Source organism: Polyodon spathula, chromosome 4, assembly GCF_017654505.1.
Source record: "Polyodon spathula isolate WHYD16114869_AA chromosome 4, ASM1765450v1, whole genome shotgun sequence".
Lineage (NCBI taxonomy): Eukaryota > Metazoa > Chordata > Actinopteri > Acipenseriformes > Polyodontidae > Polyodon > Polyodon spathula.
The window spans coordinates 84,200,250-84,225,208 of record NC_054537.1 but is presented as its reverse complement, the minus strand read 5'-3'; the positions used below and the strand labels follow the sequence as shown (position 1 = coordinate 84,225,208).

The 24,959-nt window shown below is 35.8% G+C and overlaps 1 protein-coding gene across 1 annotated transcript; it reads right to left on the bottom strand.

Annotated features, from left to right (window-relative positions):
* Nucleotides 1-1,431: 1,431 nt before the first annotated feature.
* On the bottom strand, nt 1,432-24,061 carry LOC121313878 (calbindin-like). The gene is made up of 11 exons (XM_041246659.1): nt 23,940-24,061; nt 23,250-23,326; nt 13,079-13,153; nt 11,004-11,084; nt 9,825-9,881; nt 8,587-8,664; nt 6,912-6,967; nt 6,728-6,767; nt 6,553-6,606; nt 2,922-2,993; nt 1,432-2,258 (listed from the first exon to the last, which is right to left on the bottom strand). The coding sequence occupies exons 1-11, from the start codon at nt 24,016-24,018 to the stop codon at nt 2,145-2,147; spliced, it is 783 nt and encodes a 260-aa protein (XP_041102593.1). The 5' UTR covers nt 24,019-24,061; the 3' UTR covers nt 1,432-2,144.
* Nucleotides 24,062-24,959: the final 898 nt, after the last annotated feature.

Genomic DNA, 24,959 nt, shown 5'->3' with positions numbered 1-24,959 from the left:
ATGGATTTTTAAAATAAAATGTTTTTAAAATCACAGGAGTTCTGACTGACATAGTTATTTCTCATTGTATTAAAGTTCATGTTTGAGAGAGTAAGCACCATAAGGATTTAGCAAGTCATACACACAATACTTCTCTTTTACAAATCATGCTGGAGAAACGTGGTGGAGGTCCTAAATAAATTAAAAAAATAATTGTTTGGTGTTACTTGCTTGTTTTATGGTTACATTTATTAGGCATATAGTAACTATAAAAACAGGCAACACAAACAAAAATGTGTGCTATTCTCAGTCCTTTTATTAGTACTTTATTACATGTTCACAACAAAGAGAAGCTGGACCAGTGAAATGCAGGGTCGGTGTATATTTCATCATCTTGCTCTTTTGTAACCCATAATTGTAGTTTTAGCACTTGTGCCCCCCATAAAAAGCTGCAATACTATTAGTTGGGTTATATAATCATGGCATTTGGCAGAGCTCACAATTATACTGCTTTTGGCTAGGGTTCTTTTGCTTATCAAGGGTCATTGTTCTGAAGTTCAACACAAGCTGGGTTGCACATTGAGGTATCATCAAGGTATTATCTACAAAGAGATATTTCACTATTTTTTGGAACGAAAAATAAAACAGAAATAGTAAAAAGCAACTCAAAATCTTAAGTTTTCAGTAGTGTGCCTAATTTCTTTCTTTGCATTGTACTGAAACAGTTTATTTTTTCTTTCCATGAAAAAAAAAAGTCTTTCTGTGTCTGTTAATAAGCCCATTACATCCTGTTACGTGTGTGTCTAGGGGTCCTGTGTAAGAACTCATTCACACAAACCCTGGTTCAAACGCAGTAATCATAAATAGATCTGACATTCTTTAAGTAATTGTTTATTAGTGTTGAATAATGATAAGGGGGATCAATGCATATGAACAGGCATATTCATGCTACAGAATGAGGATTATTAGACTTGCGCTAATCTGAAGCACAGTAAACCAAATTGAATTTCTGTATTATCCGAACCATGCTTTGGTTATGAAATGCATGCTGATAGCAGCTATAGAAAACAAAACCATACCATAGTTATGTGATTACTGGCTGGCTCTGTGTTCTGTACAAATGGCTACTAATGTTTAATTCAATAGAAGTGTAAGCATTTTGTTTTCTGTAGTCATACCAAGTTCTTAGTATATAACCTAATTCAATAATTCCATTAAGTGGAACTGCTAATGAATGAGCCACAGCTACAGCAGATAAAGTAAATACAGAACTCAGATGTCCTTTGAAGTTTCACTTTTTAAATCTCTGTTAGAGGAGACAAAAACCACATTCCACACTGGTACAAGAATCAAGTTTAAAGCAATCAATGCTCTCATGTTTTTTTGTTTTTTTTTAAATAATATAGTGAAGTCACACCACAAAACACAATGGACTTTGTAAGGTTATGCTGATCAATATTTAATTACAGGTTACAGTGAGTCTGGTGTAAAACATAGTGCAGCTAGTAACTCGTTACAGTGTAAATGATTTGACAATACTTGGGCTATTCATAGGTGACATGTCATAGCCAATTCTTCAGATATCTATGAGAATGTGTGACTAATTAATAATTGCTGATTAAACCTAACCTTTGTCAAGGCTGTGCATTACAAAATACATAATATTGTCAGTTTACATAACCTCCCGGCTACTTGTTTAATATAATTTTTTTAAGCACAGATGCCCCTGTTAATTACATTTTATTTTTAAGATATTATTGCTTTGGCTAAAAGATTCCCAGGCAGAAAATTTTTACTGGTGTCAACAAGCTACAACTTCTAAATACAGCAGATATTATAGATTATATAGTATTCAGCAATACACATAGCTTTTCCAATACCCCTTCTTAAAGCAGTAGAGAAGCAAAAATATTTTACTGTATCACAGAATATAGGCATATATCCTTTATTATTGTATTCATCTCATAATTACAAAAGCTGTACATTACAAACATTATAGAAACAACAGATTGAAAAGTATATGCCACAGATCCCAGTATCTATAAGCTGTCAGTTAAATTTACAGACCATAAATAAATAAATGAATAAATAGCACATACCCTACACCCTTACACAGCTATCTTTACAGAGATCACTAGTGAGCGGAGATTTCAGAGGACTGTTTCTCAGTTTTCATCAGCGCAAAGGACAAGCGCCAGCTCCGTTCTGTAGAGCTTCCCTCCATCAGATAAAGCCATGATGGTGTTCTTGTATGTTGCAGTGTTGTTGATGTCTAACACCTGTTAGTAACAAGAAACTTACAAATCATTATTTCAGTCAGTTAAACGTGCATGTGTGTCTTTATTTGGGAATGCTGCCTAAAATTTCAATTTCCAACATTAAATGAGCTATTTTAAAAAACTATTATAGTGTGCCTAACCCACTTGAGAGCCACCTTGTGTCAAACGCTAGCCTCTTACCAGTGCTTGTCTTACCCTCTAATAAGTATAAATACAGCTATGACCAAATGTTTGCATCACCTAGAATTTTAGGGTTGAGAGATAATCCAAATATTATTAACAATCCAAATCCGTTAAAGTAGTGGCTATTGTTAAAACAGACAACATTGCCAAAGGGAGGATTTCATTTTCAGACAAGCCCAAGCAACACATACTGGACAAGCTCTATAAAGACAGAGTCAGCAGTGGGCAGTGGAATTGCTTTGGAGGAAAAAATAACCTACAGGAATTGTGGAATAATCATATCTGTGTTAACAAAATGTTTCCAAAACAGGTTGAACACAGGATGCAGCAGCAAAAATAAATGTTAAGAGGTTTTTGCCAACACTTGGATATTGCATAGTGTAATGCAGTTTCCCAAATGGGTCAAGCTTAAACATAATGGCCACAAGCCTATGTGAATTACAGTGTAATGTTACAGATATGATGATGAAAAACAGTTACCTTTTGGTTCTTTTCACAAAGGTCTTTAAGTAAGGCATCCAGTTCATTCTCATCCATGTATCCATTACCATCCTGAAAACATTGAAATGCAAAGATTGCATTCAGGAAAAAAAACAAAACACAATTCATGTACACGCAAATGTAACAGAATTAGATTTGCTTATTTAATTATTGCTTTTAGAAATGTTTTAAAATCGTTTTAAATAAATACAGCAATATATATAATATATATATATATATATATATATATATATATATATATATATATATATATATGCCCACAGTCCCTATATGGTCGAGTCGGGACAGTTCCGATTTCCTAGCAAATGTCCCGCGTCCCGATGCATAGGAAGAAAGTATCCAAATTGTTTATTCTACACAGTAGAGTTAGTGAAAACCACACGCTGTGCTCTGCAGCCAGCTGACACATCTGCTGATCTACCTTTTCATAATTTTTAAATGTAACATACTATTATGTTCTGTATTGCAGTTTCTGCTTTGATCATTATTTGCCATGTTTACTAACTATTACAGGAACAAAGCAAAACAAATCTAAAAAAAATACTATGTTAGTCCATATCATTGTTGCACTCTTCATTGAAGCCCATCGGTGAAATACTGCACTGAAGCCTGTACAAATCTGATTCACCACTACACTCCAGAATTTATCTCAAGGACTCTTTTCACAACAATTACAAATCACTTATATTATTTGGTTATTTGGTCCTACTTTTCATCTTAACGTATATGCAGGTAAAGATTCCCCCTTGTCCTACATGAACAGTAAAATAATGTCAAGTTGTTCATTTCGAATTCTCTAAAACACTGAAATGCAATTTTAACATAAAGTAATCCACTCCAGCCCCATTTATTCATTTTTTTAACGTATGGATTCCATGACTTTTTATACAATATACAAAGTTTGCTAATGAAGCCTGAACTCCCCATTGTCAATGTCATGCAAGTCTCTAGTTTCTCCTACACGTTCATTGGAAACTATGTTGTTTTTCTGAAATGAGGATCCTCCCTTTAATCACATACATGATCAAACAGTTCCATAACTAGCCCTATCGCCTATGCCTCCTTGTCATTTCTTTGTTTGGTCCTCCTCCTGCCTGCCTTCTCCTGGCAGCATCATTACATCACAGTTCAGCCAGCTCATGGGGCGGCTATCGAGTTCTAATGGACAAGGCCGTGGGCCAAAGTATATTATGTCATCATGGGCATGGCCACCTGTGAAATGCAATAAAGAATCATTCATTTCAAATCTTTTGGTGGATGTCACCTTTCTGAACAACGTTTATAGTAAAGGCAGCTTTCTTTATTGTGTTCTTGTTTTCCGAAGATTGATTCTCTGACTGCTAGTGTAGCAAATTCAAAAACGGGTCTACATTTTCAGTAATATGCAATTTCCTACGTCATGGCACTTCCCCAACTGCAGAACATGTGGGGTCTCAGTTGTTTTTTGAAAAAGTGTGTGTGGGGTGGTGGTGGAATATAATTATAGAACATATTAAAAGCTGTGAGATCTCATCCTGCTGTTGGTTGCAGTGTTATACACATCATACAGCTTCATAAATGTGAGCAAATGCAATTTCCTCTGTCAATGATTTTTTTAAGTATTTGCTTATCAACACGGCCCCAACTGTCTGACTTTGTGTGCAACCTGAACCTGCTAATCAATATGCATCAGCGAGGCTGTGCCACAGAATCCATCCTGGGCAGGGACATAGCAATAGAGTTGAGGCCAAGAACTTGACTGGTGTTGTATGACAAAGAGACACACATTCAATAAAGGTCATCCAATGTTCAACTGAGTTGTGCTTTTTGTAACAAGCACCTTGACAGAAGAAAACATGTTTTATTCTGTGTTACTCATTCTTGATTTTTTTTTTTACCACAATTTTACACTAAATTCATATTTATTTTCTAGATATTCTCAGCAGGTACAGGGTTCTCTCCAGGAATTCTGTACAGCCGGGCGACAGAACATTACAGCCGGGAGCACTTTAACGGAAAAATAAACTTGTCTTACCTTAAATATATAATATGACAAAGAACTTGAAAAATTACTGTGCTTATTTAGACAGTCTGTGATTTGACTGGGGAAAGATAACGTAGGGTTATTGGAGTTCACAAAAAAAGGTAAACTTGTACTTCCTTTTTAGCTTAATTATTGAGCTTATTGCTTCATCTAAATTGTTTTCAGGGCATTTTGTTAATGCACGTCTATTTTTGTTTTTCACTGTTCTACATTTTTTGAATGCAACTGTTCATTTTAACCAATTTTTTTTTTTAACACAACAGTACTCACACACATAACTGTTGCATGAAACCGCAGTGTAATAATTCAGCACCTCTCTGCTCTTAAGAATTTGTATGTCAGCTGACAAGTGTTCAGCCGATATCGCATCATGCCTTTCTTCGTAAATCGAACAACCTCTATATATCAACCCCCAATATCTCTCACAAGCACCTGGGTACATATTGTTATGATATCACAATTTTTTTTTTTTTTGGGTGCCTATGTATAGCTATTATGACATTATATGTATATATATATATATATATATATATTAGCTATATATATATTATATATATATATATATATATATCGGCCGGCGCAAATATAGTATTAGGCAGCGGATTGCGCCAATCGCGAATAAAACTGGAGGACGTCTGCATTCACAGTGTCACTCTGCTTTGAAATATTAACTAATAACACAAATCAGTCAGTAAGTTTTAGCCTCTCGAAGTGCTTAACACAGAATACTCGCCCCTTCAACTCTCTGATTGGTTAAATGTTGTGTCAAGATGTAACACAGCTGTCATGTGGTTCCAAGATTTTTTTTTCCACCCAGCAACGCGCAACTGATCTCGTCTGATAGAAGCTCAATCAATCCTTATTGTTAAAGACACAGTAGCATCTGCAAGACGGACAGATCAGGTTTTTTCAAACGGGCGGCGACAGACACTTTGCCGGGTGGCCCATTTGGCTGAAAAGGCCTGGGGAGATCCCTGAGGTAATGGAATGTATATCTACTGAATGAATTATCTTAGCTATGCTTATTTCCATAAAACAAAGAGGTATAAATCACATACTGTACTATCTGCCACAACCTTACTTCACAGATGCAAGGGAGGCAAGTGACATATCCTCTGCCAAGAACATAAAGAAGACATGACAGGTATCAGTATCATGGAAAACTGTCCCCTTTCCCTACATCCACAACAGGTGGAGTAGATTGTCCATGCACAGGTTCAACAGAATCAATCAAGTGACAGCCAGTAGTTCAGTATGGTCACAGTATGTGGAATAACTTTTTGTATCAATTGACCATATTTGTGTTTACATTTCGGTGTGCGGTTCATGTCACATTGTCTCCATTTGTCAAACCCATCAGAGACAGAACTTGTGAAAAAATACAACAAACATTTCAGTAAAAATTAGACAAACTTTTTAACAAGAATGTCTTTAAATGTTATGACTGTATAATGAATGTCTGTATTAACTAATGTTTTGACATGTAGTCCATATGGCAGATCCACTGTCACCATCATTTCAAACCTGGGGTCAGGGTGGTCCAACTAATACACAGAATGCCTGGTTCAATTAAAATTAAAGGCTTACCTGGTCATATAATTCAAAAATTGTATTGAATTCTTTGGCTGGCATTTTCACATTCTATGAAGAAAAATATAAGAGCTTTAATTTAACTGACACTCATCAGAGGACAGAGAATAAAACATAAATGACCAAAATAGTATTATTTAGTTTTAGTATTATTATGTAATTTTGCACTTACCTGAAATTTGAGTAAAAAGTTTTCCTGGTCAGGTAGTAATCTGTTAGAAGGACATTTTGTTTAAGTTCATTATAGCAACCATTTAACTTGTACAGAAAACTATACTAAAAGAAAAAAACAGCTGTTGTTATTATTTATTTATTCGGCAGACACCTTTATTCAATAAAATTTTTGAACAACAAACCTTGCCATTTCTGCCAAGCAAAGCTTCCCGTCGTTGTTGGAATCAAACATTTTCAGCTGAAACAGAGAAACTTTTCAGTATAAAATCAACATAAAATATGATCCATATTCTTAAACATTAAATATGGACTATCTGGGCAAGGAGGCTTATGGAATGAAATACTATATGGGGGTCAGTTCTCTGTTTCACAGGGGTGTAAAGGCCATTTCTAATTATGTTAGTGGTACTATTTAAAGGATAAACTTCTGTAATGTTCAGTTCATACATAATGAGGCAGAGTTCCTCCTGATCAGTAGGGGGTTCTGTGGTGCAGTGAGGTGAACCAATCAGGTGTTTTCCTCCCTCGCCAACAGGATACCAAAGGCTATGCAGCACTCCCTATGGGTCCCCAGCCAAGACTGAAAACTCACAGGGAGCCTTTTATATATAAGCCACTATGGATGGAAGTTCATGCTTCTTCTAAATATGAATGCTGACTGAAAACATAATTGGGCAGTATCGAAAATACATGTAATTAAAATACGTATTTTCATTACTTTTGTATTTTGTAATTTGTAATGCAAATGCCAATTTAGAAGTATTTTGTATCGAAAATACATTTCCTGAGTATTTTGTAATTTCAAAGTACTCCAAAATACATTGTATAAAATTTAATTATAGTGATCACATAATCGATAAAATAAATACATAAATAAATAAAAAAATGCACACGCATGCGCCAGTTCATCTTGGGGGTAACTTTAAATCAACAATAATGCGCTGGCTGCCACACTGTCTTTCTGGAGACACCAGAAGATTCCATAAACTAGTGCTTCAGGCTGCTAAAGAGCTGGGTCTTGTATCAGAATATTATAGTGGGAGACCCCTTGAAGAGGAAGAAGATGACTTCTTTGTTTTTATGGATAGCAAAGATGTTTCCCAGATAAGTACTCTCTTGACAACAAGCAACTAAGCTGAGCCGGAGATCCTTCATTTTTTTGAAGACCCTTAAGGAAGGATGTGGCATCTTTAGAGCAACACCCTTTCAAAGAAGCTGTTTATATACGTTAATACTCTTCTTCCTTCCTCTGCTCCTGTTGAGCGTCTGTTCTCTTTTGCTGGCTTGATTTTCAGCCCCAAAAGAAATCGGTTGTCGGGTGACCTCTTCCAGAAACTTGTTTTGCTGAAGGAAAACTGATTGAGAACTATACAGTGCCACACATCAGTCTAGTACATCAATGTGTACTGAAAACTACACTAATATTAGACATTAAATAAATACTGTTTGAATATGCAAAGGTTTTTGCTTGCTACATAATTACTCAAACACCCCCCAAAAAATGTTCTAAAACTTTCTGGTGTTGAAAATTGTTATTTATTTTAAAACTGCACCTTGACAGCAAAAAAAAAAAAAAAAAAAAAAAAAAAAAAAGGTGCTTGGAACAGTAATTGTCTCTGAACAGTCCTTTATCAAAATGCTAAAAACCCCACATATTTCCTAAAGAGCAACTTTGAAGGGTTACACTTATAACAACCTAACAACCATCCAAAAGCACTGTGATTCCAAAGTAATTTGTATTTTGTATTGTGATACATTGTTTTCTGAGTATTCTGTATTGAAAATACATTTCTAGAGTATTTTGCCCAACCCTGACTAAAAATAGGAACCTAAATCAAGACAGACTTACAGACTTACCGTTGTTTGTGTATACTCTTCTAATTTCTTCTCATCATACGATTTTTTGGCCTTCTGTAGTAGATCTCTCAGAAAATTCTGTTTTGGAAACAATATATATATATGCTATATGGCTTTTATTCACTGCAGGAGGGTGTCCCAGTAAATCACAAGCCCTGTTAGGGTCGAGTGGTTTATGTAAGGACATACTCCTAAGAGGAATAAAAACCTTGATATATGAATAAATGAATCAATACATAGACACTTATTTATTTCTTTATCTATCTTGATATTTATTTATTTACTTACTTTTCACTATCAGATATAAACACTGTCATTTAATACTGTATGAAATGAAAATAAATGCTGAACCGTTCTTGTTCAATTGTATATTAGTGAAGTCAAGTTTCAAGAAACCATTAGAGCAACCTTGCCCAGCACAAAGCAAATAGGCACAACTGTAAAACCAATGGGGTCCAAGGTTGCCCCAATTGTTTCTACTAAGTCAATCAGAATGCACAGTAGTTTTAACACTGAATGCAGGTAGAGAACAGTATTGATTTGAACAGTGTGTAAATAGAGTTTTATTTAGATAGAAGGCGTCCTAATAAATTGTCCGCCTCCTGTATTAACATGTTGGAAAGGGATCAAGGAACACCATGATTATGTATTGAGCGAGAGCCATAAAAATCATATGTATTGTGTAATTAATACATACTGGCTAATATGTTATGTATAATCAATCACAGTTACAGATTTAAAGAACAACTTTATAGTAAAACTTTAAATAACATGAAAAAAAAAAAACTTTGATGTCAATATCAGTTTCTAAATACAATCTTTTGACGTTCATGATGAGTTAATACTGTGTGTGACGGGGGCCTCTTGTTATAGGAAATGTCATATTGAGTGTCATAATTGTCATAATTGCACAATATGAGCAGCTAGAACCACTAAGCTGACAACTCTTAGAAACTAAGACTTAGACAATGCCCTACACATAAGCAATAACACACAAGATGCTTTCAAGTGTGTTACTGCGCTTATAAAATGGCCCACTGTTATTTTGAAACTGTGATTGGCATGGCTAGAATGAAATTATATCTGAATCATTGGTTGCTGTATTCCTTAAACCACATTTCATTGGAATATCAGGATGGAGGACATTTTCAAGCCATTTTATAGAATGTATTCCCACCACTAGTTGTTAATTGCACTAGCAATCTTCCCATATGTCCACTCTCTTAATAGACAATCACCTTCAGTTCATCTGCCTCGATGTAGCCACTATGATCAGCATCATATCTTCGCCAGGCCTGCAGATGGGATACATGGGAATTACTGCATGTATCTGTTACTTTGCTAAATACATTTCAGCTGTTCTTGAGACTCCATCATCACAGGGGCACAGCATATATTTTGACAGCAGTCACAGAAGCACAAAGTATAAATAGGGCTTCTGATTTTCGGCTTTAACCGATAAAAACCGATAAAACACCCCTGATACAAAATAAAATACATCCAATAAACAGTGGAAAAGCACATGTCCGCTTTCGATGTAAAAAGAATCCTGCATATCCATTGGAGGATTGTAACACACTTGCGAGATTTAAAACAAGATTACAATTAGGAACGAGTTCTTGCTCGCCAGATTTAAAGATATATTACAGTTCCATAGGGAGTATTTAAACGTTCTTGGAATTTAAAACAGAATTGCAAATTGTGTCGAAATGTAAAGAAAAAAAGCCTAAACACACACAAAAAAAAACAAAGAACATGCCTGTGACCATAAGGATTTCATTGTGGAAGACAGTAAAGGAAATAAGGTACAACTGATATGATTAAGTACTGTAGTGTTACTATATACAGTGCCTATAGTAAGTATTCACCCCCCTTGGACTTTTTCACAGTTTGTTGTGTTACAAGCTGAAATCTTGATTTTTTTAAAAAAATCCATAAAGTATCCGAAATCCAGTGATTGGACAACAACATAGAAAGACCTGCAATGTGTAGCACTTCCATGTAAATGAACTGTGCCTCGAATTTCTCATTTTTATACAAATTGCATCCCTGACCTGTATTCATTTTCTGTAATACTGTATATAAAAGCAGAGTCTCCCTGTTGTATTTCACTTAGGTGACAATGGGCAAAACAGCAGGTCACTGCTTTCATATTCAAGATTGCATGAATTGCTACAAGAAAAAAGTTGTTTTCTTTTTGCTGGTAAAACTATAAAAGGATTTAATCTAACTACATTTTCCCTAAAAGTATGAGACACAATTTATAATTCTGGGACTGACCGTTGTATGGTTCAAATGTACAGATCTGAAGTATTATTTGACAGGTTCTGTGCTGTGAAATTGCTGTAGACTCTTCCCCACTTATTAACACCCTACCAGTGTAACAGTGTAAGGTCCAATGTTCTTTTTTCACACACCTGCATGAATTCTGCACACGACTTTAGCTGTTGCCGAAAGACCAACAAGAAGTTCTCATCTGTGGGTAAGATCTGTACAAGCTGCAGAGAAAAAAAGAAAATAAAACATCCTTGTCTTATAGCTCTACTATATCCCCATATGCTTGCTTTACAATGAACTTAAATAAAATTTTGATTTCGATAGCACTTTAAAAAGCATTTATGGATAGACACAACTTTGAGCAATGGTGAACAATCTGTCTAATCAATCAGTTACGCAGAGGACAATTACTTTAGCCCAATGTAAATACACTCTCCCATGATGTCCTGTCTCTCACTTTTGTTTCAATAATTGTCTCCATAATAGAGAGCACAGTAAGCTTCTAAAGATTTAAACAGGTGAAAGGTTTCTTGTGATCAATTAAATAACCTAAAAATGATGGAGATTTAGGCTTTCAACTGGCTGTGCTTTTCAAAATAGAGAAAGAAGCAGTGTACCAAACTAATTTAGATAAATATTTAAAATGTCATAGTATTTACAAAATAAGGCTCAATTGTTGTTTATTGTGACCCTTAATATGTAGACGAATGCACCCTTTCCTTATTTACAGCATTGGTTGAGTTGCAGTAAATGATTGTACAACAAGAAAGGAAATTATTATTATTATTATTACTATTATTATTATTATTATTAGTAGTAGTATTTTCAAGTAAGAAGTTTATTGTATATCACTTTCTATATTGTATTTGGATGAAGTTCAAACTTTAACTCAACAGACTACATGCTATGTGAAAAACACAAAAATGTCATACACTGTTAGAAATCTTCCATTCCTTATTTGTATTTTTCATTTTCTCAGCTCTTCTTTATACCTGACAATTGTACTGTATCATTTATGGTGTAAATTAGGACATTTGTTGTGCAAATTAGAACGTTTGGACAGCGTTAACAGATCTCTGCCCTGGAACTCAGGATGGGGTTATACAATTAAATGTGTGTGTTCTCCTTTAAAAATATAGCAGTGAAATAAAGCCTTTGTATCTGGCCTTATTCCAAGTACCCCACAAGTCCCAAACTAGCAACACTGTTGTAAAATGATGTGGCTGGAAGTGTAGCTACACTGGCAACATTTATAGACAGCATACTAGAGCTACAGCAGCAGGGATGTTAATATAGCCATTCTAGTTAAGTATGAAGACTGATCCGCACAAATAACATACAGCTATAATAACTCAACTCTGTCCATAGCAGGGTTAGCATGACCTGTCAATTCCGTTCCTGAACAGCTTTATTGAACAGCTTTATTTTCATGCTTTGTTTTCCATGATACATGTAGATTCACCTGTGCCACATTTTTACCTTTATGTTAAGAAGACATTTTTGGTATAATGCTCAAAATGGTGTGAGTTCTCTTTATTTATGAATCAGATATCGTACAGTAAACAGTAAAAACATGAAAAACAAAATTCACTTGATGAAATAATGTGATATATGCTTGGAAAGTTTTGGGTATCTAGATGTTACATAATATTTGAATGTCAGGTAAGAAGGGTACAGCAATCCTCTCAAATAGGCTATTATTATAAAGAGTAAGTAGGTTCAAATTTGAATTGCTTTTTTATTTTTATTTTTAGTTATTTACAATTCTCTTAGTATTTTATGGTGTTTGAAATCAATGTGAATGGTTCTGGGGTCTGTTGCTCCAAATATTTTTCCCTAAATCTAACTTACCAGATTTTGAGCCGCCTTCTGTCAATTAAGAAAATGTAGCACTATGACCATGGGTTGAAAGAGTTGAAAGGTCATATTGTCAAATAATTTGATTGGAATGGGAAAGAATGTTGAGTCCTGCCACTTAGGATTCTACAGACAAGCTCAAAGCAAGCTCCAATCCACGTAAAGGCATATTTAGAGAAAATGAGAACTGAATTGTGTAGGGCAACAGAACCCAGAACCATTGAGAATCACTGCAATCACCATGTACCAGGTGGTTAAAAATAAATAAAAAACAATGAAAAAGACATTTGAAGCTATTTACTACTTACTAAAAGTGGCAAGCAATACGTTAAAGTAATACTTGAATTCAGTTTCTTACCTCAACTATACCTATCTTGGCATCTGCATTCTGTCCATACGTCTCCACAAAACCCTTCATTGCCTCTGTTAATTCCTGGCAACAGTTATTGAAAACAACAGCGTTACTTCTTAAATATTTTAAAATGAATCGTCTTGAAAAGCCTTCTGCAGCTTTTCAATGGTGTATTCATTTAGCAACATCTATTCAATACTGCTTTTAATAGAGGGCATAAACACTATCCTTGTATTTTTTGCCAAGTAGACAGACTTTAAGGAAATTGCTGTGCTGAAAATGATTCGGTTAGGAGAGATTTCTATATTCATGTAGCAACTACGAATTCATAAAGTTAAACAGACAGACGATCACCGATACTGTAATCATTTTATAAGTCTATTCTATAACACCTGTCATCTACTTTAAATCCCCTATGCCCTCTGAACCAAATCCAACAAACACAAGTTTCTTACTTGAAACAGTTAAATTAAATCTTAAAATTGCATATACACAGGATCCCATACTACTCATCATGGGGAAATACTGATAAGAAGAAAGACAGCCAGTTAATTAGGTAACGTTTTCCCTTGTGGCTCAACTATTTTTCACCAAGTTCACACGGTGGCAAAGGCTTTGAAAAATGTACCTGTGTACGACTGCCAGCCCGATTCCTTTCAACGTGTGCTGGTAGATGAATCAATACAGACTATTTTGTTTGATTTGATTTCGCTCAATGAAACCCCTTTAGCTTGAAACAGTCAGCGTATGGCGCTGCTTGTAAAACTTTTTTTTTTTTTAAAACATCCAAATGGAAAAACTCTTGACATATTTTAAACAAAAATTCTACAGACAAATTATCAGAATCGTGTTCCGAAAAAGATGTAGCCCAAGGAATACCAACCATGTACACACAACTAAAATATGACCGTGATCGTCACAGGGAGGTGAAGCAGTCATGGTTTCAAACACCCCCTCTGGTCCCGAAACAGCATTTTCAAGCCAGAAACACACAGCTTTAAAAGATCACAGCTAAGGTTTTATTTTTTTGTTTGTTTTGTTGTTTTGCTCTTTAAAATGTGTTGAAATATATTTTGGAAATTGTAACAGAGTGGATTCAAAAGAGGAACAATTTAATATAAAAAATAAACACATATATTATTTTAAAAAGAAGGATTCGTCTCACTATGACATATCGAGTTTTAATGTCAGAATTAGTGCAATATTAATGTCAGTAGTCCCAGATGAAAGAACACAGTAAAAAAAACTAAGGTTTTTTAAACACAGTAGTGGCTGTACAAGCCTACTAATATTATTAATCAGATTAGTTGAGCTGCAGTTGGTCAGGTAGGCATTAATATTAACATACATACATACATCAAAATAATGTAAAAGATTATGCAGTGCATGAATATCTCTGTAAACCTATTCAGAATTTAGGAAATCTGTAATGACATATTTTCATGTGAGAAGACTGCTGGACAACAGTAGCACAGTTGAACTGATATTTTCAACAAAATTATTTTATTGTTAGACATTTATACAATTTAATGAATCTCTTACAAATTATTTCTTTGATCTTTTTTTTGTTTATTAACTGTTTTAAGTATTTTAAAGTGCATTATTATTATTATTATTATTATTATTATTATTATTATTATTATTATTATTATTATATTATTATGTTGTTAAGCACTACATAATCACCATCTTCATCCATCCATCCATTATCATTCCGCTTCTCGTGGCGACCATCTTTATTATTATTATTATTATTATTATAAACATATTTGTTATTATGCACAGGTCACCACTTACCTTGTATTATTATTTACATGTATTTAGTTTTTCTTTTTAAAACAGTCCAGTGAACTTGACAGATAAATGCTTTATAAATATGGATCATAACCTTCAAAACTATGTATGAGCTTGATAATGTTGGGATGTGCCACACAGAATTTAAAGTATTGCTGACCTCAATAATATTTGAGTTTGTTTGGTGAATCTCCACAAAACTTTGCTTTAGGCCTATGTAAAGACCTTCTTGTCACAGATTTGTGCCACAGAGCAATTTAGTGACAAACATTAGAATAAAAACAAGCAAACAAACCCAATTTTTTTTTTTTTAAAGCCAGCTTAAAATGAGGTCATGTGTTCAAGTTGTGTGAATGCAGGATCTTTTTTGTGTCACTTTTAAAAGCCAGCAAAAGAGAATGTTTTATCATTTAAATGCTGGATATGTAGACTGCATGTATGCTCCGGTTTACTTTTGCTTATTAATAAATCTATTTTATACAACTTGCATGACCTGAAAGAAATTGTCTCGGGGCTGCTAAATTCACCACCTGCAAGCCACCCAGGCATTGTCTTGCTTCTTGATGTCTTTGTAGTCATACAATTTGCAATCATATAATAATGGATACTGCTGCAACTCATAAATGAACTTTTTGTCGTGACTAAATTGTTTTGAGGCATGATGTGCTTTGAGGCGTGTGTTTGACGTGTGTCAAGGGTGGAACCTTGCTCCTGATTGGTCAGTTTCATTCTAGTTGCACGACGGAAAAAAAAAATAGAAACAGGTTCTATTTTAGTGATGCAAAATGTTCTCAAAGCGACATCACTCGCGTCGCTCGCTGCTGGTGTGGATACTCCAATTTGATTGCAGTGACTTCTAAATTATTCACTCGCATCGAGTGTGGATGTAGCTTTAGCGGGAACTTCGAGGTATATAGAATTTGACCTCAAGTTTGTTGGTGGGACCAGTGTAGCTATTTTCCTTCAATGCAAAGTGTTCAAATGAAGAACCATAATTTTCTGAACAAGTGAATGATTCCCATTTAAAATGTCATATCACCAAGACACTCCTTCAATAAAAAATCCTGGCAGAACCTTTAGCAGATCACAACAAATGGAATCAATGACAAGACACGGATTAGGACAAATATCAATACTTGGACAAAAAGCACTGTGTTCTTCATTAGGCAGAAACTAGTATTTGCTTCAATGAGTTACAAATACCAGTACTTGCTTCAGTGGGTTACAAATACCAGTACTTGCTTTGTATTGATTTGGATTCCATTTTTTAAAAATGATGTATAAGTAAATTTAAAGAAAGTATAGCTCAGAGCATATATATTACTGTGTACGTTTAACTGAACTGAATAAGTCAATTGAATACTGTAAGCGGATTGTCAATTGAATAAGTAGATTGTTTGTTAGTGATTGTTTCTAAAATTAAATGGGTAATTTTTGTACCTAAATTATGTACTTAAAAAAAAAAAGTTTTTTATATCACAATAAACCTTTATCCCGTCTAATTTATTCTAGCAAGTAAGTACTCCATCTTAAAACTAAAGAAACAAGACTGGTTTGTTTACATTAGGCTGTACAAACCAACATATCCATTTTTATTGTGACCTGAGACAGATTTGAACCCAGGCCTCCAGAGGTAAAAGGCATGAAGTACTAGTGAAGTAGCCCTCTGAACCTAACAGCTCCCAAAAGTGAATCATTTCCATTCTCAGGACATGATGAGAACCAACCAGAACATTTCCGTCTGAATGGGCCAATGCTGCAGTTTTAATTTGGGAAGTGCAAGGTATACTGAAGTCTATAAAATGTGATTTATAGTACATTTTAATAATAGAGAGATTCAAATAGAAATTCCATAATTAGCTCAACAGTCATTTTCAGGCTACAGTTAAATCTTAAACCGCTACAGCCACACAAAATAACATAATGACTTCCTTTCTATATCCATGCTTTCAAAACCGCTGTTTCCTTTTTTTTATGCTTATATACCTTTTTAGTTTTTCAATCGGAAGTCTCCAAGATAAAAAGCTGATGGTACGTGAAGCAGTTTAACAATAGAAGACATTTAACATATTAGTTCCATTACAACTGTATTTAAAGTAGATCTCTCTTTTGGTTAAGATAATTCCTCATGCAGTTGCTCATATGTTGCTGAACATAGTGGATCCTGACACTATCTAACAGTATATAATAACATCATGGGGAATCATTTTGACGTATCCTGTTTTGATTGTAATTCTGGCCCACAATTAAAAGATGAATTGCATCCTTGAACTATACTTGTGTATAATTATCAACAGTGCTTTTACTGTGTTGTTTTTGTGTGGTTGCTGTCTGGGTTGCTGCTCTTTGATAACTGCTATAAAAGTGCCTCAATATGCAATGTATAAACTATTAACATAATTACAACTTCTATTGTATTTTTTTCTGTTATACATATTTTGGGTACTAAAATGTATTAGAAAATATGTACAATATCCTGTTAAACAGTAAGTAACACACTGTACATAACCCCCACCAAGAATATATAACACTGCTAACTATAACATGACCTGGACACAGAACATAGACGAGCATCTCATAACAAATGCCCCCTGCCATCAAAACCAGGTTTAGTGCTTCTCCAGAATCCCAGATGGGGATTAACTTAAAATGTTGCTTGCAAAGTTTAATAAGATTTGGAGAAGCATTCTCAATAGATAGCTCTTAATAGCTCAGTCAATCAGGTGTCCATACTATAAAAAAGTCACTATGACACCTACATTAGCACAAGCAATCAAAGGTCAAACACATTCTAAGAAGGTCACTATGACCTAGATTCTGACACCTGCGAGAATATTGCAATGGAATTGTTTTACTAAGAATAATCTCAATTGGTCAAACAGTTCTACTGATATAAATACAAATTTAACTATGATCATAGGGTCATAAAAGATAAGCTTGCAACATTGCGCAGGCTGAGCGCCTACGGAAACGCTACAAAAAGAAAGAGCATGCAAGAAATAAATTTTATAAAGATCCACTCAAATTTGTAAAGAAGATATTCACCAGCAAGAAAAATGGCACACTAAAATCATCTAAGTTTGAGCTGGAAAGATATTTGGAGGAAACACATACAGATTCAAAAAGGCAGGAGCCTATGTCAATTCCTTCAGATATCCCACCTATCAATCCACCCGAATATCAAATGGAGGACTGTGCACCTAAGTGGAAAGAAGTAGAGCAAGCTGTGAAAAAAGCAAGGGCTTCATTATCTCCAGGGCCTAATGGAGTTCCGTACAGAGTGTACAAGAGTGCTTCTGGAGTTCTTCGAATCCTGTGGAAACTGATGAAAGTGGCATGGGAAAAACAGACTGTACCAAGAGCATGGCGTCGAGCAGGTGGAGTCTTTATACCAAAAGAAAAGGATTCTACAAGCATCGTCAGTTTTGTGCTATTTCCCTATTAAACGTAGAAGGCAAGATTTTCTTCAGCATTGTTGCTCAGAGATTGTCAACCTACCTATTAAAGAACTGCTTCATTGACACTTCAGTACAAAAACCAGGCATTCCAGGTTTCTCAGGATGCTTAGAACACATCAGTGTAATCTGGCAACAAATTCAACCAGCAAAAAAGGAGAGGAAGGATCTCCATGTGACATTCATGGATTTGGCTAATGCATATGGTTCAGTGCCACATGAACTTCTTTGGGCAGCATTTGATTTTTTCAGCGTACCGATGACAATAACAAATTTAGTGAAAGTCTACTTTGGAGATTTGCAATTTAGTTTTTCAACTTCAGAATTCAGCACTACATGGCAATGCCTAGAAGTTGGAATAATGGCAGGATGTACCATTTCTCCACTGGCTTTTACCATGGCAATGGAAGTAATTATAAGGGCATCAAAATGGGTAGTGGGAGGAGAGCGCTTGGCTTCTAGAATGCGACTATCACCAATTCGAGCATACATGGATGACATGACAACCACGACTACAACAGTAGCCTGCACTAATCAGTTATTGGACAAATTAGCCAATAACATTGAATGGGCACGAATGCAAATCAAGCCCACTAAATCAAGGAGCATCTCTATAATTAAAGGTAAAGTAGTAGATAAAAGGTTCTACATTAATGGTGAAGCAATACCAACAGTGTCTGAGAAGCCAGTGAAAAGTCTAGGGAGATAGTACGACGGGGATCTAAAGGACACAGCTTGTGTGGGAGAAGTTAGACAGCAAGCAGTGAAAGGGTTGAAGAGCATAGACAGCAGTGCTTTACCAGGAAAACTGAAACTCTGGTGCTTTTAGTTTGGTCTACTGCCAATTCTGCTGTGGCCACTGACTGTGTACAAGGTTTCATTGACAACAGTTGAAAAGCTGGAAGCTTTAATCAGTTCATACATCAAGAAATGGTTGGGTTCCACGCTGCCTCAGCAGAGTGGGACTTTATGGTAAAAGAATACTGCAGCTACCAATCTCTGCTCTAACTGAGGTGTTTAAGTGTGCCAACGTCTGACTGGAAATGCGTAAAGTAGGCAGCACCTGTGTTGAAAACTGGAAGAAAATGGACGACAAAGAAAGCTGTGGAAGATGCTAAGGCTGCCCTTCGAATCAGAGATATCTTGGGGCAAGTTCAGCATAGAAAAGGAGGTTTTGGTCTCAGTTCAGCTCCTCCTACATGGCACAAGGCAACCCCGGCTCAATGGAGAAAGCTGGTAGTCAATGAGGTGCAAAAGCAGGAGGAGAGGATCAGGTGTGTAAAGGCCATTTCCCAGGCCAAGCAGGGAGAATGGATGAGATGGGAGAGTTTGGGACAATGGAACAAAGCAGGATCAGTTTACTCATCAGATGAGCATATGATGTTCTCCCATCACCACAGAACCTAAACCTCTGGGTGGTTGAGGATCCCTCATGTCCTTTCTGTTCATTACCTGCAACATTAAGGCACATTTTGACAGGATGTAAGGTGGGTCTTAGCCAAGGACGGTTTACTTGGCGCCATGACCAGGTGCTGCAATGTTTGGCCTTAGCAGGAAGACAAGCGTAACCTGATCAATAAGTTGCCACCAGTTCCATCAAAGCATTAAACATAAAAGACAATACTCCTCCGTCCAGGAGAGCAACCACCAAGAAAAGGTGTTAAAATCAAGCCTCGCTCAGGACAATTGGAAGCTGCTAGAGACTGGAAGATGCTGGCAGATGTTGGTCAACGGCTTATTTTTCCACCTGAGATTGCCACCACTAACCTTTGACCAGACATTGTCTTGTGGTCTGGATCAGCATGCCTTGTTCATCTGGTAGGGTTAACAGTGCCATGGGAAGATGCTGTGGATGAGGCGTATGACAGGAAGAAACTTCGGTATGCTCAACTAGCTGTTGAAGCGGAACAGCGAGAATGGAGAGTCTGAGTTTACTCAGTGGAGGTGGGTTGTCGAGGATTTGTGGCACACTCTACAACCCGGTTTCTCAGAGACGTTGGGTTCAGTGGCCAAGAGTTACGTCGCAGAGTCAAGAACTTATTAGAAGCAGCAGAAAGGAGCAGCAACTGGCTGTGGTTGAGACAGAAAGATTCTGGATGGGGATCTCAAGCACAATAGAAAGAAAACAATGCTGATGTACAGTTAAGTAAGCTGGGCTGAGCTGAGTGGGTGATGGAGGGGGGTGATGCTGGGACGCCAGAATCACTGTTGAGCCCTCTTGAGGTGACGTGGGCTAGTCAATGAAACACCGAGGATGGAAGGTGCCCACTTGAAGACCCCAGAGATGTACCCTACTTAGCTCAATCCAGATGGTTGTCATGCTGATGCGCTGGGGAGACAGCACTGGGTTGATCCCCGGAGCCAGCATCTCAGCCGTTGTGTGTGCTGATGCGCTGGGGAGGCAAAATGAGCTTATCCCTGGAGCCAGCATTACACTTCAGCAATCAACAACAGACAGAAGGATATCTACATCATCAGATGGAAAACAATGCAAATGGATGGAGATGCAGATGGATCACACTAGTTTACTGCAAAGCTACATCTTAGTTGGTGCTTATCTTGGCGAGAGCCGAGTTCAAATCAGCATGAAGTTCAACATCTACTCTCATGTAATGGAAATCATCATGATATATCCATATAGGCATTTGCTACTTAAGCATATTGCAGCTCTTCATGCATCTCTCTTCCAAAGAACAGAATATAAACATTTTGATAACTATGCATGTGGGGTCGTTGGTTCTCCTTGTGTTTACAATCTATAACATATTCTTCTGTTACACTACTGCTGTTTGAACCCCATGAGGAAAGTTGGTAACACCTACAGTTGGCTCAAATTAATAGACAGGAGTGGCCAAAAGAAAATATTTATCATGCTCTTCACATGCCTTCCACGTCCGTGACTAATCTTAAAAAAGCAATATCAAGAAAGCCAAGATAAAAAATCCCTTGACCAGTCACAGTAATCAGTCTGTGAGCAGAATGCTCCCCCCACCATACCAGAGCCCACACTCCAGGCTTCATCAGTTATGAATGCACTGGCCTCTTAGTCAGCCAAAGATGGGGCAGATCTCCTGCCAGTTACACCTGAGCGTGAAAAAATCCTGCTGGCACCTGGACTCTAGAGAGCAGCAGTTGGTATAAAATCCCATTAAATGATCCCATTGAATTGAACAGCCAGATAGCTAACAGTGCAGAGTTCACCTCTTCTGTGACAACTGGTGCTGGACCCATTCTATTAGATGTACTGCAGATTTCTTCTCGCCACAGCTGACAATGTTCTGACAACCGGACCTTCCTCAGATGGAAGGTGTGTAACATTTTCAACAATTATTTCAGTTCCTAGTCAACAGATATTATCATAATGGAGGTTTCCGCCAACATGGCCACCATTATAACACCCCTCAAACTCTGACATATCGGCTTTCTTCTGCATTTTTACTTTCATTGTTGTACATTTACTAAAGCACTTCACAGTATACTGTATTTTGTACTCAAAAAGGATACCAGACACATAAACCCACATGTTTCACAGGCATCAATGTATTCTACATTAATTGCAATCAATGTGCATGATCATTTGCATATTTTTGTTTATTTGTTTATTGTTCAAGCAGTGTAGTTGAATCCCCTGAATTTGCATGTATCATCTGCATAACACAATAAATTAGTAATATAACCAAAGTGTTTCCTGAGCGAATATGAAACTTCACTGGTGTATAATTGCTACAGATCTATAAATTAACTGTCTGTCTACTGTTAAGTTTTGGAGTTAAATGGTTGAGCTAACTCCATCATCACTGGTGCTAATACCTCACCTATTTTCATTTGAAATTTTAATTTTTAAAAAATCATTAAAGGTTGTGCAAAACAATTAAACATACAACTCTCTGCCAAGTGAACTTCATTAGAGGACACTGTAGGTTACACTGATATATAGGGACCATCCAAATGTTCAACATACATGTAAAGCAACTCGTTTTTTAAGTGTATGCTGTTAAGTTCATTTTCATAGTTTTGTTTTTGTGCGTTTAAAATGCATTCTCCAACACTAGATGTTTAAAACATGCTTTACCTAGTGTTTTATTTTTAAGCATGATTTTTTACAGCGTGGGATTTTATAACAGGCTAATCGATAATAATATGTATTATTATTATTATTATTATTATTATTATTAACAACAACAACAACAACAACAACAACAATAATAATAATAATAATAATAATAATAATAATAATAATAATAATAATAATAATTAGCTTTTCCCCTTCAGCCCAGACGTTAAAAAACATGTAATATGTACATTTTCGTGTGTTTTGGGGTTTTTCTTTAAGACATTTTATCAACTTTGTTTAGTAAGACGCGCAACCAGAAGATGATTCTTTATCACCCCACACGGAATGTATGCAATTAAGGCTTCGGCCCATTTGCTGTGTTTCTGCAAATCTGTTGATTACTGGCTGGCCCCATGCATGCATTATTGGAAAACACAAACTGTAAGGAAGCCACCTGCCGAGTATGGGCCAAAAAATTCAACCTGAGTACTTACTACCGTTGTGCCATAGTAATGGCATGCACTGCGCATTAAAACTCAAGCCAAGGTAAAATCCCAAGCAGCAGATCGACAGTCTATTGTATTAAAAAAAATGTAAAGAAGTAAAAATGTGATAAACTGCATTTTCAAATAGTCATTTGCAAGACTTTGTAGATTAAGCCTATATCTACAACTCATACTATATTACCCCTTTCAAACAAAACTATAATTAAACACTGATCGTAAGGTTAAGATAAAGCTATTTTTTTCTTACAACGTAACATACACGACGATAGGTTCCAATAATTCAATTACACTATTCCATCTGACTGTTTATGTGGAGAACATTTTTAAACTTCAGAAAATGTTGTAGGAAAAGGTAGTTCTGTACTTACTAATCCAGCTTCTTTTCGAGCTTCTTGAAGTTCCTTGATAAAATTTTGCAGCTCCTTCCCTTCAATATATCCATTACCTGAACAGAAACAATACAAGAAAATAAAACAAATACATAAATAAATACATAAATAATCAACCAATAAAACAAATTCGAGATGTAGCGCAGCAACCACACCAATAGTCATCAATTTAAAAATAACAATAATGTAGTTCATGCATTAAGATTTCAAACGTTGAACCAAAATAAAATATTTTACGTTGTTACGACATTGAAAACATACATAGTTAGTAGGGTAAGAAAAACACAACCAACAATAGCAAATTAGGTATTTCTGTGAATATGTAATACAGTTTTTCATGTGAGGTTCATCAAAATGCGTCATTGAAATAGTTGCTTGATTTTAAAAATGTTCTCAACAGAACATCTCGATTCTTTAAAACAGCTTTAGTAAGTCCCCATAGAAAATTAAACCACAAATGTAACTGTTGTTATACTTCAGTCTTAAACAAACATGACCACACAAAATAAATAACAAAACACATAAACAACGAGCTAAGCATCTCACTGACCAGATACAAAGTTGTGAATAACGTATGGAAGGTCAGCCTTTCCATAAACACCCCATCCACAAAGTTCTAATAAACCGAATTATTTGAATCCAGTACTGGTGAAAATAGCTAATAGTTACCATCATTGTCATAATGGCGCCAGATATCCAGGAACTGTGTTGCGGAGATCTCAACACCTTGCAGGTAAGCGTTAGCCATGATGTTATAGTTTGATGATGTTGCCGGACAGAGCTCGAGATGATTCTTTCAGACTGCTGTGCTTTGATCAGTGGTGGGGCGCAGTATTTAACACTGTCGAGCACTGCTCAGAGTCCCGCCTCCCAAAGCGAGGATTGCACAGCCACAGCCCACTAGCTTCGATGCATTCAATAGGTAGTGCCACCAGTACAGAATCTAAATCTCAGTGAAAATTGCTTTATATCTATATCTATATCTATATATATATATATATATATATATATATATATATATATATATATATATATTATCCCTTTAATATAGGGAAATAGTCGACATCATGGAAATCTTGTCGGAGTAACAATAAAGCGAGACATTTATATTTTTGTTCCACAAGTGACAACGTTTTTGACAATATTTTCTGATAGTAATTGTGTGGCACAAGGCTGACATATGTATATGTACAGTTGAACTACTGAATTAAATTCCAGATTCGCTAATGGACTAATTTTTGCCAGTAAGTGCTGCCATAATCATTAAATACCAACCCAATCCAGTTCAAATTGTGAACAGTAGATACAAAAGAAACGTTGCATCAATTTCTCTTTAAAATGCACACATATTTAATACCGCTGTTTGTAAGCAGGGTTGTGGATGTGGGAGTGACCTAGCTGTCATTGACAGTCATGTGCAGTATTGCATACGCATTATGTCGCAAAATAATCTAATAAAACAATAGGGTAATTATTGATAATTCTTTTAATTGATTATATGTCCAAAAACTATTAAAACATCAATATCCCCGTTAGCAGTTGTTCTCTAATGCAGCTGTGATCCATCATGAGATGTATTGTAAATGGCAAAACTTGAGAGGTTGTGATCATATAATAATAATAATAATAATAATAATAATAATAATAATAATAATAATAATAATAATAAAAGGGAAACCCTTCCTAACA

Coding starts and splice junctions, on each gene's coding strand:
- LOC121313878 (XM_041246659.1), bottom strand. CDS start 24,018: ATGGCTAACGCTTACCTGCAAGGTGTTGAGATCTCCGCAACACAGTTC. Junction 13,154..23,249: donor CTCGAAAAGAAGCTGGATTA/GTAAGTACAGAA, acceptor AACTGTTGCCAG/GAATTAACAGAGGCAATGAA. Junction 8,665..9,824: donor TCGAGGCAGATGAACTGAAG/GTGATTGTCTAT, acceptor TTTCCAAAACAG/AATTTTCTGAGAGATCTACT.